The 17,086-nt window shown below is 39.8% G+C and overlaps 1 protein-coding gene across 1 annotated transcript in view; it reads left to right on the top strand.

Moving 5' to 3' along the window:
* Nucleotides 1–17,086, top strand: part of gpc6a (glypican 6a) — a gene marked incomplete at both ends in the record, with an annotated part of 189,960 nt that overhangs the window by 95,401 nt on the left and 77,473 nt on the right. The window contains one exon of the mRNA XM_083900937.1: nucleotides 9,234–9,625. Within this exon, the coding sequence (XP_083757063.1) occupies nucleotides 9,234–9,625 (392 nt within the window). The remainder of the gene's footprint in view (nucleotides 1–9,233; nucleotides 9,626–17,086) is intronic.

Here is a 17,086-nt window from a genome sequence, read left to right as displayed (position 1 = left end):
TTCATCACAGTGTAACTTCAGCTCTGGAAATGAACTTCTCACAAAGTGCTCGAAATCCATATAGTTCTTTTTTTCCACTTCATTTTGATTTGTTTAACCTTCTCTTCCTCGTGAGACTCGGATGTGGGATGATTCCTGAATGTATTCTGTCAGTAAGCATACACCCAAGTATTGACACGTTTCCCAAGTTTTTAAAGACCCCAAAGGCCAGATAGCTGAATGTTATCCAAGGTCAATAACTCTCAATGATAATTCCTGGGCCAAATATGTAGTTTGGCCAGTCGAGAGCAATTCGCTCCTCGTGAGTTGGCAAGCTGTAGCTGATAACTGAAACCCTCCGTGCAATCTGTGCCGAGGCCTTGAGATCACATAAAAACCCAATAGTTGTGCAGAAAAGATCATTATAGTGTTCTTCCTCGTGTGTTTACTTTATATTATTAAAACTTCAAATTTTCCTCAAATTACGTGACTTTTGCAGTTTCTTTTTTTGTGTTTTAGTTTGTTAAAGCTGCAGTGCATAACCTTCAGTGATACGTCTTGTTGTTGATATTATTCAGCCTCTTTTTGGTCTTCTTGAACACGAATAATGTTAGATTATTGATTTTCTGCATCCTCCATTTGAAAACAGGCTTTTTCAAGCAAAACCTTTAGAGCTGGGGTGTCAAACTCAAGCTGGGGCTGGTCTAGAAAAAAAAAAAAAACAGCTGTTGATACAACAATTTATTATAGAACAAATCATTATAACAAAATATTCCATCATGATGTTCTAATAAAGATATTCATGATCACTGAATTTCAAAGTAAAAGTGCCTGTTTTGATATGGAATGATGTATAATTCACAATAGTAATATGATGCAAAGTAAACCTATTAATATCAAAACAGGGAAAATAATGTAAAGTAAAAAGTAGCTCGCTTGTTATATATATATTTGATGTAATACATTTAATAATGTGATTACAACCAAAAATATCTTATTACCATTAAAAATATTGCTAGAAAACATTTTTAGTATTATATTAGAGTCTATATTTTTTCACCTTGCTGGCGGCTGTGTCGCTGTGTTTAAAGGACAGAGAAGGAGGTCATGGCCAGTGTTTATATCATAACATGATCATGAAGTAGTGGGCCACAGGTAATCAACTGGGGGGGCCGCACATGGCCCACGGGCACCAAGTTTGACACCTCTGCATGTGTGTGTATGCAGCATTTATAACTCAAAACAATTCAAAATAAAATACGTTACAAGATTTACACACACAAAAAATGTATATTTACATTTTAAATAGTAGAATTCATTTCTGAAACATTTCGCAGACACTCCCTTGTGTTTTCAGTTATGCTTCACTCTACTTCTTCTCGTCTTCTCACTTTACTAGCGCAATGTTTTTGTTGCCTCTGTCTGTGTTGATACAAAATGAATCACTTCCACGAGTTCTCAACACAGTTTTACTGAGAAACTCGGAGAGAGTCGTTTGGAGCTGCTAAACTTGGTCACTATTGTGTGAATACTTATTTGACATAGAGTTTACACTTAACTAACTGGTGGGTTAAGTGTTGTATGAATGCAAAACACTGTGTATCTTTGACTGACTTAAGTGGTCGTCTCCTACTCGGACCATTAAGGACTCAAGGCCTGAATAGGAGACGACCACTGAAGTCAGTCATTTAACCTCGTTTTGATTGCGAAATCAATAACCACAGTTCAGCAACAGCTGCATACTCTATAATCATAGAAACCTTGGACGCTGTTATATTGAGTCAGTCAACACTGGCTTATTTCTGCCAAGAAGTAAAACACTGACAAAGCCCTGGGTCCAGATCCCAAGGTTATAACACTGGGATATATTATTATCTATTAACTGTATTTCACAGCAACTTAATTCAACGTTGCACTACTGCACGGCGTGCGATCTGTTCACAGCGGCCACGTACTGTGTGTCATTTAATGAGTTCAGGGTTAGACCAGAAAATCTTTGTTTGCAAGCAAGAAGTAGAAAGTATAAGCAGCAGACATTTCTGTACTAACGTTAATGTATTCCAGTTTTACAGGGATAGTTGCAGATATTTTTCGAGTGTGGTTGAATGAGGTATTGATAAATTATCAACACTGGCTTTGCTGAGCACATTGCCAAGCCTGTTGTCCTTTCTGTGAACCAGCCTTGGAATACTTGCACTCACTGATAACTTGGCTGCTTAATGCAGTATACAGCTGCTTAAGTCGAGGAAATCTTAAGAATGTGTTCGCAACTTTTTTTTTTTTTTTTTTTCCTCACTGTCGAACAACCTTTTTTGGTCTTGAAACTGAAGTTTTGTAAACCACACTCCCACACACACCAAATCCCATACAACAAATCATCAATTTTGGATCATGGCAGGCATGAATTGATAATCCACTGCTGCCTTCACCGGTAAGCTTATATGAGCTATTTGGTGAGTTCCATGTTTGAAATCCCTTGAATTTATTTATCGAAGTGACACAAACTCACGAAACGCGGCAGTAAGTTGACCAGCAGCTCATGTGTCTCTGTGAGCTAAAAACGCTGATTTTTAGTATGGACTTTGGTGCAGGAGAGTGAGCGGTTGATTAAAGTGAGATAACGTAGCAAATGTCCAGTAGCATTAAAAAAAAGTAGTGTTGGGCGTTAACGCTGTCACCGGCATCAACGTTACGCATGACGCGTTTCCATGACAACCGCATAGCTGCTAACTCTCACGCATTGGCCGTGAGACTCACGCATTTGATTGACTTCTCACGCCACACCTCCGATTTCTCACACTGAAGTACACGTCACGATTAAAAACGGTTCTGAATTAGAATTTAGATTCTAATTCAAGCATTTGTGTTTTTTCTCCCTCGTCGTGTTCGCGTGGTATGTTATAGCGCGTCGTATATTGTGTGAAGGTGTAAAAACCTGCGGACATGAACGCATCATTTAAAAACCAGGTAGCGTATCGTCATTAGCAACATATACGTTCATGGAAGCGGATCTCAGCGGCTCTGTTATTGTTGTCAATTAGCCTGTGGCAGCAGGTACAACAAGCTCCCTCTGTGGGATGGATGTGGACGTATGTGTACATTTACGGCTCACGTATTAAAAAAAATGTCGGGTTTAAATCGGGCTGGGGGCTCGTAATTACAGTAGATGTGTCAGGCCCGCTTGGGTCGGGTTGGGCTTGCTCAAGCTAAGCTCTATTCTGAATAGAATAAGCATATGGTGCGGATATAATCCATCCTCTGATGATTGTTTGGCTCTTGTGGGGAATTGTCGTAGGATCGAATCCAGGTCTTGACTTATTTACTGTATTATTATTACTGTATAAAGCAATATGAGTATTAAGCATTAATAATCAATACATCATATTGTATAAAGCATTAAATAAGTTTGGGATGCATAAAATATTACTATAAATAAATTTATCGGGTGTGTGGTGTTAACCAGCCATACATTAACCTCGCATGCCACGATGTCTCACTCCAAGGTTTTCTCAAAGGTTGGCAGCCCTGCAACTGAACGGAAAAAGACGTGCATTACGTCCCGTTTACGTGACTCCCGATTGTTAAAATGAGTCTCTAAAGTAACGCTAAATAAAAATAAAAAAAACAGAGGCACACATACACAGTACACAGGTACGCTGGTAGATATTTGTAGTGCTGCTCTATTCGTTTAATAAACAGACCGCCCCAGCTCGACTGTAGATGGGTTAATGGCGCTAAAGCAGCTAACACTGCTAACGAAGCTAACTGGTAAATGGTGCCCAGACTCTGGTGCCGCGGCACGAAAATCTGTGTTACTTTAGAGACTCATTTTAACAATCATGAGTCACGTAAACATGACGTCACAAGCGTCTTTTTCCAGTCAGTCGTCATGGAAACGCGTCATGCTTTAACATTGACGCCGTTAATGTGCCCAGCACTATTAAAAAGTGTTTCTTTGTATAACGATATATCATTACATGCACATAAATACACCGATATTAATAATGCTGTTGAGGTTTTTGGTGTTGCCAGATCTATTGACCTTCTCTTGAACATTTTTATGTGGTTACACACTGTCTGTGTGCATAATTCACAGGGGCTTCTGTGTCCTTGATACAGGACTAATTGAAACAATGAGATGAAAAAAAAGGGTCCTTCAGGCTCTTTATATTTAAACAACAGTTTTAACGTAATGGCAGGTCATTCAGCTGAGGAGAATGTAGAGTGTGTGACTAGGGACTGGTCTCCTCACACCTTTGGCGTGGACATCTTGGGTCATCTCGACAGTAGGTGAAAAATGAAACAGGGGAGGGAGGGAGGGAGCTGGTTACAGGAATACACATTTAACTGTAACTGTAACTTACACCACTCTGAAAAACCACTGGTAATATTAGCATATCCAGAGCCAGAGGGTTATGGAGGTCTACGATAATACAATACGCTTCACACACCAGTGGTTGGGCACAAAATACTCGTGCCACGCGGCCATATATCGTATAAAAGCATCATCTTCCGGTTGTAAACTGAAGCCTCGGGATTTACAACCTACGAGCTTTCAATCACGCCGCGAGTCCACTCGGTATCTATTTTCCTCAAAATTACGACATTGTTTTACAAAACTGACATCACATGCTATTAAAGATCCAAAACCACTGATGAAGACCATCAACTCTTTTACAACTAGAAATAATTTGTTGATTTCTGATTTGACTGGAACACCACATTTACACTGAACAAGAAAATGGTCGACAAACCTATAAAATACTTCCGTTTTGTAACACCTAAAATAATTCAACTCATTCTCGTGAAATATAAGCCTGAATCAGGACAACAAGCCTCCTTTTTAGTTTGAATAAATCTAATTAATTTAGGGGTTACCAAGTGTGTCGACCATTTCCTTTTTCTTCCTTAAGGCCACATTATACTTCTCCGACTGCGTATGCCTTATCCGTCTGCGTCACCACGTAGACGCCTCGAGCATTTATACTTCTGCGTCGTGGTGACGGACACTCGCTGCAATTTCCCGCCCGATCAGTAGGGGTCGCTGCGCAAGGTTGTTGTGCTTCTGGCTACAGTGAGCAATGGCGTCCGAGAAAGAAAGAGAGAGAAAGACTGTTGTTGTTGAAACAGTGGCCGTTTCTCACTTTTCTGTGTGACGGAACGCAGTTTTAAGATAATTTGAGGCGAGAAATTGGCCATTTAGAGTCTAAACATGTGTTGTGTGTGTTAAGATATGACGTATTTATAGTTCGGCAGCGGCGTTATCGCCGGGGATCAGCTCCGCCTCTGTCAGGACGCCCGGAGCTCACTGAGAGCCGGCACAGAGCAGCTTCGCTCGGCCTGTCCTGAGGACCAATCGCAGCTCTTGCCGTCTCCGTTGTCCCTTGACGGAGTGACGGACACTTAAAAAATATTTCGTGCAGACGGAGACGACGCAGAGGCTCTTCGACAGTCTCTGCGTCGATGCAGAGTCTCTACGTAGCCTACGCAGAGCACTTTACGCAGAAGTATAAATTGGGCTGTATGGCTTAAGACTTTAAAATCAGTTTACCTCCCAAACCCTGCAGTAAGACTGTACAGTTATTAAGTAAGAAAAATAAATTATTAAAGGATGACGATGATAATACAATCCTTTATTAATCCCATTATGGGCAAATCTGCTGTGATTCAGCGAGTGAAAATAAATGACCGTTGACTTTAAACTGAACATTTATCGCAACATATTTGGGATTAAAATATTGCGTTAAAGGGGTCGACTGTGTGTCAGCGGTATGTAAGCCGGGGGTCGTCTTCCGACAGGAAGGATGGGGGTTCAATCCCCAGCTGTGCTGTACATCCTTACACTTAACCAACACATTACTCCTGCCGGCAGCGTATGAATGGATGTGACAGATGTGTGACATAAAAAGTGCTGCATATAGAAACACACAGTGTATGGGTGTAAACGGCAGAGCGGGTTCATGTCACGCACTTTGAATGGTGGGCAAGATTAGAACGTGTATTATTAATAACAGTTTCATTAGTGAATCAGCATTTGTGCGCTGTATTGTGTAGATCATTGGTTCTCAAAGTGCGTCCCGGGGGCCAATGGCGGCCCGCAGAAACATTTCTGGGGGCCCGCAGTGAATTACAGTTGATAGTTTTAATCCAGGAGCTACTAAGCCTGTTAAATGTTTATTGGACATTACTGGATACAGACCAATAAGTGTAAACAAAATACTGGGTATTTACCTGGTTTCTATATGGTGAATTTTAGTGTATTATTGGGTTATAAGCTGGTAATAAGCAGGTAGCTACAGCTCTCAATTACTAGCTATTTACCCAGTAAATATAATGGTAACAGAAATGTGTTACTTGGTAATAACATGTAATTAGAAAGTAAGAACAATGGCCAAAATACTGGGTAATTACCCAATAAATTATAAAGCGTTATTATATTAACGCTTAAATTACATTATATTAACGCTTATATTACTTAACGCTAAACTGTATAACTGCAATCTGGTCATTAAAATTATTACAAATGGGATTTCTTTCTGTTTTTTTTTCGTTTTTTTCCTTTGGCGGCTCTCAGTCCAATGTTGGGTTCCTAAATTGGCCCTCAGGTATCAAACGTTTGAGAACCCCTGGTGTAGATGTAGTGTCATATTATCAGCCATTTCTTGGAAACCTCTTTTCCTCCACATTGTTACAGTACATGTGCGTGTCTCTAAATATATGTGCCACTCATTCATTTGGTTGTCACATTACCACAGAGGAGAAATGTATTCTTAGAGCAGCGTGCCAGTATGGACACCATGTCGGGGTGCGACATGGTGTCCATACGTGTAGTGCAAATAAAAAAAACATGTCAGAGGCAGAGCAGAATACCCCGAGCAGCGGAATGGTTTATTAAAAACCGCGGCACGTGAAATGTCTCGCATCGTGTTTGTTTACAAAGATGGGGGCGGAGGAATATTTGACATTTACGCGTCGAGGGGGGGGGGGGACGTGTTGTGATCTCCTCCGCATTTGCGTCCGCGCGCTCGGGAACATGGGATCTTATTAGCGAAGCTTCGGTGAAACTCCCCGGTTAATTTTTCCCTCTTCTTACTTACTCTGATTCCCTCGCTTTTGTTGACTGAGTAAAATGCTCCAGAGATCGGATGCTCACATGAAAGAGAGCCGCTTGGGCACGACGACAAAGCAACAGCACTTCCTGTGTGTGTGCGCGCATACATGTGAATTTTGATGAATAACAAAACAGCAATTAATAACTATGCGATTATACTTGTGAAAACAAACAAGTAATGAAAGAGGAAATGTGTCCTTGACTGAACCCAATTTGCCATCTTTGCTCATGGATGTGAGGAAACAAGCTAACCTAGTTAGATTCCAGATTCACTGTCCAAACACTGCACTGTTATGGCAGAATCTCCACAGCTGCTATCACTTAAGAGGGAAATGTTAATAATCTGTTCTTCGCGACGGCACCGGTCAGAACAAATCCAGCCACTGTCATCATAAATCGAAAATATTCTAGACTTTTTATCCAGGATTTCAAAAAAAAATAAAAAATGTATTGGGTTTAAAGTAGCGTGGTACGGTCCGGTACTGAGATTCACTGGGAGAACAGCATTCTGCCAAATCCCACATTCAAAAACCATGGTCATGGTCACACGTTCAGCCAAAAAACACATCTGCTCACATTATGTCATCCAAAACAACACGTTTTCTCCTCATCAGGTCATTGTGAACTGTCCGTGTTGCACTTTTTCTCTTTCCAGCCGTGATTTTGGTCAATTTGGGAAAAACAGATTCACAGATTGCTGGAGTTTCTGTGATCAATAGACGTCTCTTGTGGTGGATGTATTACATAAATTTGTCTTTATATTCTATCAAGTGTAACTTTTTGTTTGTCCACCACATTCATTTCATACATGGTGATTATACCACAGAAGCTCTTACATTGGAAAAAAGGTGGTTTTGTATGATTTTCGGTGAATTTCTCTCGGCTATAATTTTTTATTATATATCTTATGCAACATAGTTGTCAATAAATACATTTTACACATCAATAATCTCCCAGTGATAGTACTGCATCACTTAGTTAGAAAACATAACATGTTTTTTGTTTCATTTTAGTGATTTAGTGGCTATTAGACCTGCAGCTAACAATTATTTTCATAATTAATTCGTTTTGTGGGTTATTTTCTCTATTAATTAATAAGTACTTGTTGGGTCCAAACCTGGAAATAATGATGTTCTCGAATGTACTTGTTTTTGTCCACAAACCAAAATTATTCAGTTTTAATCATTAAAATAGTGGACGATTAATTTAGTAATTGATTAATTGACTCGCCTCTTGTGCAATATAGCGTGCAACCATGGTATCATATTTATTACTCTGCTACACTTAGCTAAGAAAATATATATTTATTTGTGTATACATATATAATTGACATCAAATTGTATTTGAATAATAACAAAGTAATGACAATATATTTTCAATATTGAATAACTGGAATGGTGAATGTTATGTACTGCGGAGAGGAGCCATTCAAATGTTGTCGGTTTAAATTAAGTGTTAAAGTTTCAATTGTTTGATTAATAACATGACTCCTGAACTTGATTGACCGTTTTGATATATGACCACTTTTTGGAAATGCTGCATATTTACAGGAATAGTGCAGATGTCACTCTCTCTCTCTGATGCTTGATGTCGTACCTGCTCTTCAGATATTTCAAAGCAAACGCAGCCTCTTTCCATACGCGATCACAGAGTATTGAGTTAATGTCTCCTCGTCCTCGGCCGGCTGTCATGGCGGACAAACAAATTGTTTCAGTGAGAAACAAAATGCATGTGGGAATAATGGTTTGGAGTCCGGGATGATAACGTACACTGGTGTGAGTGTGTCTCAAACTTATGAATATTTTGTTACAGTATGCAATCAGAACCTTAACATTAATCATTCATAGTCCTTGTGGCCCATTATTTCTGCTTTTAAATTATTAATGCTTTCTGGACTGATTTTCTTCACATAATCAAATACGTATTGGTTGCTGTCAAACGCTGCTTTTATACAGATGGAGTCATAAGAAGTTTGGCATTTTATTGTATATAAAAACAGTATTTTGAAAAAATTACACGCATGGTTTTGTGCATTTGAAGCATCGTACTCAGACATCAGATACTGTCTGTATAATGACCCGGGCTGTGTCTATTTTCTCTCTCTCCTCCTCCTCCTCTCCCCCAAATCCATCCATCCATCTAGAGTTTTTCTTGGAGCTCCTGGATAATTCCGAGAAGTCGTTCAACAGCATGTTCACGCGGACGTACGGGAAGCTGTATATGCAGAACTCCGAGGTCTTCCAGGACCTGTTCACCGAGCTGAAGCGCTACTACACGGGCGGGAACGTCAACCTGGAGGAGATGCTGAACGATTTCTGGGCCAGGCTGCTGGAGCGCATGTTCCAGCTTCTCAACTCCCAGTACCACTTCACAGACGACTACCTGGAGTGCGTCAGTAAATACACGGATCAGCTAAAGCCCTTCGGGGACGTGCCCAGGAAACTCAAGGCCCTGGTCACCCGGGCCTTCATCGCAGCACGGACGTTCGTCCAGGGCCTGATGGTGGGTCGGGAAGTTGCCAGCAGAGTCGCTAAGGTGAGTTTCTTTTCGCAGCTGTTTAGAATGTTGTCGTGCTGCTCTGTTTTCAAAGGTGTAGTAGTGTATAGGTGGGTTTATTGGCAGAAACTTAAAGTCCATTTCACCCCTTGTCAGTTTAACTTAGCACCAGATTTTTGTGGAGGTGAAACTGTAGGCGCCAGCTAGTCCACTTCAATTGGTAGGTAATGAGATTTTTCTGAACCGAAACAAAGAAAAGTAATGTTACCAGCCCGAAGCTAACATTGGTTAGCATATCACGTAGCAACACTAACCAAAATAACCAGAATTTGGTCCACTAGTTGGCACTAAAGAGGTTTTTTGATGTGTGTTCACTTTGATGAGGGTATGTTGAATCTCTCATGTTTTGACAGGGCATCCTATTTATATATTATATCATTATATCGCGCTTCCACCGAGTAGAAGTACTGTACGGTATTCTTTTTTTTGCATTTCCATTAGGAAGAGTACCAAAATAACGGTTCCATTTCTGGCACCCTTCCATTGGGTTACCAGAGTAAAATGATACGGTAAGGGTGGAGCTAGACCTGCGGAGTGTCACTCCCTTGTGACCGGTGTGTCTTCAACTAGTGTTGTGTCGGTCATGAATGATTCGTTCGAAAGATCTTTTGAGTGAACGAACTGACTGGGATAAACTTCATGAACTGATTCGTTCATTTCTTAGTTCAGTTGAGCTCAGCAGCGAGCGCGGCGGGCCGGGAGTGGAACTGCCGCGTTCTGCGAATCACTCCTGAAGTCGTTCGCCGGTGCCGTCACTCACTCGTGAATCTTCGGAAAATGACGCCAGCCAACGTGCACCGAGCGGGGAGGAAGTGACTAGTAAGAAGAACTGTGTCTGCTGTGCTGCTGTGATTCGTTTGCGATGTCAGTCACTGACTCAGTCACGAACTGACACACAGAGAACTGGAGAACTGTGGCTGAGGCCATGAATCTCGTTCATGATGTCACTCACTCTATGACCCGCGGCGCGAATGTACTGCACTCAGGGAGGACGTGAGTCACGTAGCTGGGCACTGGGCTCCTGCTAAGCACTGAACGATTCGGTGAACAAATCATTTTAATGAACGGATTCTAGTGTTTCAGTAAACTCAAATGAACGATCCCATCACAAGCAAACAGCCACAAACCAAGCAGAAAAAAAGCCGCTGGATGCCCTCCTTTGTTGTCACGTTGTGTCGTGTCAGATGTCGTTGTTTGTTGTCTCGCTGACGTGGACAACAGGCAAGTAAAGGTAGTGTTCTCAGTCAAAACATAGTTAGAAGTAGAAATATCTGAGTTGTCAGTCAGAGGTTTCTACTGAAAGGCCCCTTCAAGTCGGATTTCGAGCTCAGAAAGTATGTTTTTTTGTCTGTGACACCTCAACTCTGACATCCAATTTCAGAACTTTAAATGAGCCTCATTGGAAATTGCCTCTCTTGTATAACGCTGGTTAGACGCTATGTTATTATTAGGTTATTCTGCATTGAGTTAGCTTGTAGTCAAGATAAACTTGGTTTAATATATTCTTTCACATCTACAGTTCCTCACGTACACACACACACACAGTCCTTTTGGTTCGTCTGCACTATTCACACGGTATAATTCTATTCTAAACCTCTTCTTTTGTGGACATAACTTTTTACACTCTTTTGGAATTTGACTGCATTTGCAATGTACTTATTAAAAGCCCAGGGATTAAGTACAAACATTCCACATCCTTTTTTGATTTACTCGATCTCCCGGTGTGGGGGCCAGTGTGAGACTTTCCACACAGCGTATGCTCCAATTTGCATGTGAATCACCCACAGAGTGCAAAAGCTTTGCCAAAAAGCACGGATAAAACTGGGGTTTCTGATATAGATATTGTTCTGTTTGTTTGTCCCTTATCAACGCAGTAACTTTGACAAAATGTTCTAATAATTACACATCATTTTATAATATTCACTTGCTTGTTATTCATCTGTGTTTGTTGCCGTTCTCCCAGAGCTTGGATTCAGAAGTCGGTTGATTAGTTACTGAAAAACAAACATGTTTTTAGAACATTAGCAAACACTGGGGATTCATTTTTAAAGGATTAGTAGATGTAAATCCATGGTAAACAGAGAGTGAAGCAGTGGTCTTCATGAGTCTCTGTGAACTGCAAGCTGTTTGTCCACTTTAAGAAAAAAAAGATCCTTAAACTGGCATTATATTATACATTATCGGATTAAAGTTGTTAAGTTGTTTTTTATTTACATTTAAATGATTTCTGAACATAGTGTATGTCTATCGGTATTATGTATTACATTTAATTATCTTAGTAGCAGCAGCATTTATAAATGTCTCATAGAAGTCAAAGCTACCAAAATCTATATCCGTCACCTGCAATGAGAGAAATATGATCTAAAAATTTTGTGGTTTTTTTTCCCCCTCAAGTTCAAACATGAGTTTTCCAAAATTGTCTGCAGAGTTCAGCGGCGATCTGATTCCTTTTCATCTGCTTTTTTTTTTGTCTGAGCTCGAAAACGCGCTGTCCCTTCCACGATTCAACGGGGGGAGACAAATTGTCTGACGAGGAAAGAAGAAAGTGAGAGAAAGTCTGAGCGATAGAGAGCAGGGAAGAAGAAAAATAAAAATAAATGAGGTGTGCTCAGTTTGAGAAAGAACTTTAATCATTCCGATGTCGAAGGCTGAGTCGACTCCTTCTGATAAGCAGTTGACTCACAGAGACAGATCACAGAGCCGGGTCGATGTTACAGCATGTTATATTCTGTAAGAAATTACCTCTGAATGGCGACACCAAACTAAGGCTATAATTGGTAATTACTTTACGTTCTGTTTTAAGTCAGAGACTAAATCTTTATTCCATTTTTTTTTGCAGAAGTTGATGGGAAATCTCCATATGTATTAGTGTAGTATTTATAAAGTTTTTTGCGGTTATAATTCATATATATATATGTATATATATATATGTATCATTACATTATATACATCATCATTACAATATCGTAACACCATACCCACATTAATAAGATTGAATAGTTAATAACAAAATGTATACAATATATATAACATGTTAGAAGGAAAAGTACTCATTGCTGGTGATTACAAATCTGTTTGCATATGCTTTAGTATTTAGTAATATTATCTAAAATGCAGATAAGTAGAGGGAGTAGAGGTACTAATTTAGTTAATTATATGTTGTGTATTTTGTGTATAATTTGTTTTCCTGAAATTCAAAATGTCGGCCATCAGCTGCACTGATTACTAAAAAAGCAACACAGACATCGGCCACAGAAAACCTTGAGTCAAAAGGTAAAAACAGCAATGATAAAGCGTGTTTTATTTACACGAATATTCTCCATTTGAGTGCATTATATTCTATAATTTTCTCTCTTCACTGAAAACAGATAGGACTGCCGTCCTTTATCATCGTTGCGTCTAAAACCCACGTACTTGCATAGTTGAGAGGGATTATGGGAATTTGCATCATCATACCATGCAGATATTAAAGGCTATATCCTCCCATATGCCGCCATATGCCACTGCCATATATCATCATATACCGCCAGTCATGAATTATTATTTTATTATTCAGCTTATTTCCAGTGAGATAGAATTCCACTGCACCTCTGTGGCATTTCGGGACGTCAGAGACGTCAAATCAGCCTCCATCCGTACATCTGTTCTGAGCTTATAAAGCTCTGTCACTCTGGATCAAATCCCATATTTCCCTCCGTCCTCATCAATTATGAAGTGGAGCCAGGAAACGGTGTGCGTGTGTGTGTGGGTGTGTGTGTGGCGTTCCTGAAGGCTGTCAAGCCAGGGCGAGCGACGCCAGCGCAGGAGGTGAGAAGTTGCGTGACATGACAAATCACCTTGAACTCAGGATCACCTCGCTGTATTTGTGGCTTTCAGTGACAATAAAAGGCACTTTTTTTCCCTCCTTAAAGTACCTGCCAAATTCATACATAACATAAAGAGAGTAATAGCTGCTGTATGAGGCCATTTCTTTCAATTCCATATCCCATATTTGTTTTTTTGTGGTGAAATGCTACAGTTCTTCGTGATTTCTGTGTTTTGAGAAGTCATTGTGGTGGATAGTCGAGCAGTTTTTGGTGATTTTCGATGCTTAAAAGTAAAATAACGTTTTGAAAAAAAGAAAGTGAAAGTACTCACAATTTAAGCTTTCTATGTGGAGCAACATAGTTGTCACAATATTTTAAGGAATAATTAAAGTTGAACTGAGTTTGTTTTCTCTTTTTAAATCACTCGTAACTTTATGTTTATGCACCGTTTCATTTAATCAGTCAATCCAATTTTTGTATTTTTTTTCCATACGTAGCGCTCGCACATATGACACTTTATATTTGTTTCATACGCACAGAGGCCAGAGTAGTTAATTAAAAATGGAAAAGAAGCAGAGGAACCTTTATCTCCCCAGGATGCAAATGAGAAACACTGGAGGCCAAATTATAATCAAGCAAGAAAGGTAAAAAAAAAAAGTTAGATATTAATGCAATCCCAAAACAATAATACATGAGCATGAATGTATTGTATTAATATACAATTTGGAATTTAGTTGTTTTGTATGTTGTTGTTTTTTTAATAAATAACCACTTTACACTTTACATCAAAAAATGCAGTTTTCAATGATCAGTACCTGAATATCAGCGACTGCCATGTACTAAACACAGACTAATATACTACAATTTATATTTGTATTCATTTTAAGGACAATGTCACTAAGACATCAGCATAAACAATGATTGTCAATTTTTTTTTTTTTTTTAAATAGATATTAACCCTTGCCTAAGCCCTCAAAATGTCCGTATTTTTATTCGGACATTTAAATGTCCTGAGCATCAGTGCCTTGGCCATTTTTCCAGAATAGCTTTCAGCATGTGGAAACTTTTATTTCCCAGCGTGAGTGGACTTGCCTCATCATGGCACGGCATGGCACGGTTGTTTTGCTATTCCATTACCCTTCATCCAACTCTTTCGTCTCTGGCGACAAAACACTGATTCTCTGATTTTTAAGAAACGGGAACTGGAATTTTTTACATGTTTCTATCGCGAAATTACGGTAATGCAAAGTGCACTTTGATAAGCTCATTGTGAAAGTGTAAAAATGTTCTACATGTATTTTCACCATTTTGTAATAATATTGGTGGGCCAAATTAAACCCTTTGATGGGCCAACTTTGGCCCGTGGGCCCCAACAAATATACTTGCGTCAAGTGCAACCTCAAACCTCCTTATGTTCAGCACAAGTGTAGAGTGAGGGTTCTTAAGATAAGAAATCAATAAAGGGTATTATAAAATCATCAGAAAATGTCATCCAGCCGCAGGTCTTTAGGCTAACACTTGACGTGTTGCTATGGCTCCTGTAGTTTTGCTCCATGGAAACCATTCAGTCATCCACTTTATCCTCCACATGTGAACTCCACACAGAACTGGGTCCAAACTGGTGGCTTTTTCATTTGCGTGACGACAACGCTAGCCACCGTACCACCATGTTCCATTATAACTGTGAATGTCTGTTAATCCAAATAATCAGGTGAGCACAAAACCAGAGGTTGTATAAATTCGATTGAATTCAGTTTTATTTGTATAGCACCAAATCACCACATACATCATCTCAAGGCACTGCACATAGACAACATCACGCAGAGCAGATAAATCCAACAATTCACACAATGAGCAAACACTCGGCATCAGTGGAGAGAAAACATCTCCCTTTTAACAGGTAGAAATCTCTGACAGAACCAGACTCAAAGACATGCAGCTATCTGCCTCAGCCGGTTGGGGTGAAAGGAAAAAATGGGGGACAGGGGGACAAATGACACTGCTGCACACTAAAGATGATGAGGCATGAATTATTAAAGCTAACAAACAGTTAGCCCCCCCCCCCACACACACACACGTAAAAAAATGGGATTGGTCTCGGCGCCGACTCAGAACAGTTTCCTGGTCATGGATCCAGGATTAAGAGCATGAATCTCTCTGGATTACAGTTTATGATGACCATTAAGAGTTTTATCCTCGAGGTGCTTAAAACACACTCGAGCCACATTAAAAACCAGCTCGGGGTTGAGATTGAGATTGCAGGGATTTGGACCTTTTTGAACGTTCTCGAGTTCAGGCGTTTTCCAGTACTTATCACTCACTCTGCATATACTGCATCGGGAGTCTGGCCTCGTCCACGGTGGATATTAAGTCATGATGATGGAAGGAAGTAGGGTATTTTGCACTGAGGGGGATTAGTTTTCCTGATGGCTTATACTGTCATGTTGATCTTATTATGCGCTCATTTCCCCCGCCACGACTGTCAGATCATTTAACATTTAAGCTCCGAGCCAGTTTATAATCTTTACGCAACATTTACCTTAGAATAATGCTGTGCCAGATTATGAAGTCTTCACTGACTGACGTGAGAAACGCCAACAACCTTGATCTTCTGTCTAGTATTGATACAGAATTTCCTGAATAAGTTTGATTCCTATTCACAAGGTCCTCATTAAGTTCAGTTCTTTACGGTAATGATGATTAACATAATGGATCAGGGTGAACAGGGTTGTGCGGAGAGACGAGACGTGATGGAAGACAGATGTGCTGTGACTGTATATACTGGTGTAAGTGTGAAAGAGAAGGTGGAAGGTTGTTACGTTATTTTTGGTTTCAGGCTCGTTTATAAATTGCATATGAAAAAGAAAAACGTGTTGAAAAAGTGTCATTATTTATAAAAGAAAAAAAAAAGAAAAAAGAAGCATATGACTGTTAGTGCCGGGTTTCCACAGCTGCTTTGTACATTAACCCTTTAACACCTAAGGCTCAAAACGTCTGTCTTTTTTTGCTTATTTTAACTATAAAAGGGCCAGAAAATATCACATTTTTCCCATTTTTCCAGAATAACTTCTGATATCTGGCAGTTCTTTACAATTTACTGCATGTTAAAGTAGTGCATTAATTGAAGAAAATGAAGAAAAACATACAGTACATACAGTATATAGTACTTTGAACAGTATAAAACATATTTAAAATAACATTTGTTTGGGGTTTTTGTCCCAAAACAGGCCAAAAAAATGAAATCCGTACACTCTCCTCTCTGGTGACAAAGACGCTGATTCTCCGGCTTTTTGCAACGGCGGCAGTGAAATTACCGTAATACGGCACGGTGGCTTTGACGTGCAACTTCTTAGCTTTCATTAATCTCTGGAATTTTCCCAGTGGCTCAAACCGGCACATAATTACGGCAATGCAGTGCACTTACGCAAAGTCATGTGCCATCTGCGATACACTCTGCGTTATGTTTGTTATATTCGTTATAATATTTGAGCACACATGGGATTTGTTTTGAGAAATCACGTAAAAATGTATACCTGGGGAATTTGCTGCTGTTCTATATTTGAAGGTATTTGAAGGTGACAGTATTACTGTGTGTGTGTGTGTGTGTGTGATCGAGTACAGTGTTTCCCAGACT

Source organism: Microchirus variegatus (assembly GCF_963457635.1).
Source record: "Microchirus variegatus genome assembly, chromosome: 14".
NCBI classification, from domain to species: Eukaryota; Metazoa; Chordata; class Actinopteri; order Pleuronectiformes; family Soleidae; genus Microchirus; species Microchirus variegatus.
This window is presented reverse-complemented; position numbering and strand designations above follow the sequence as displayed.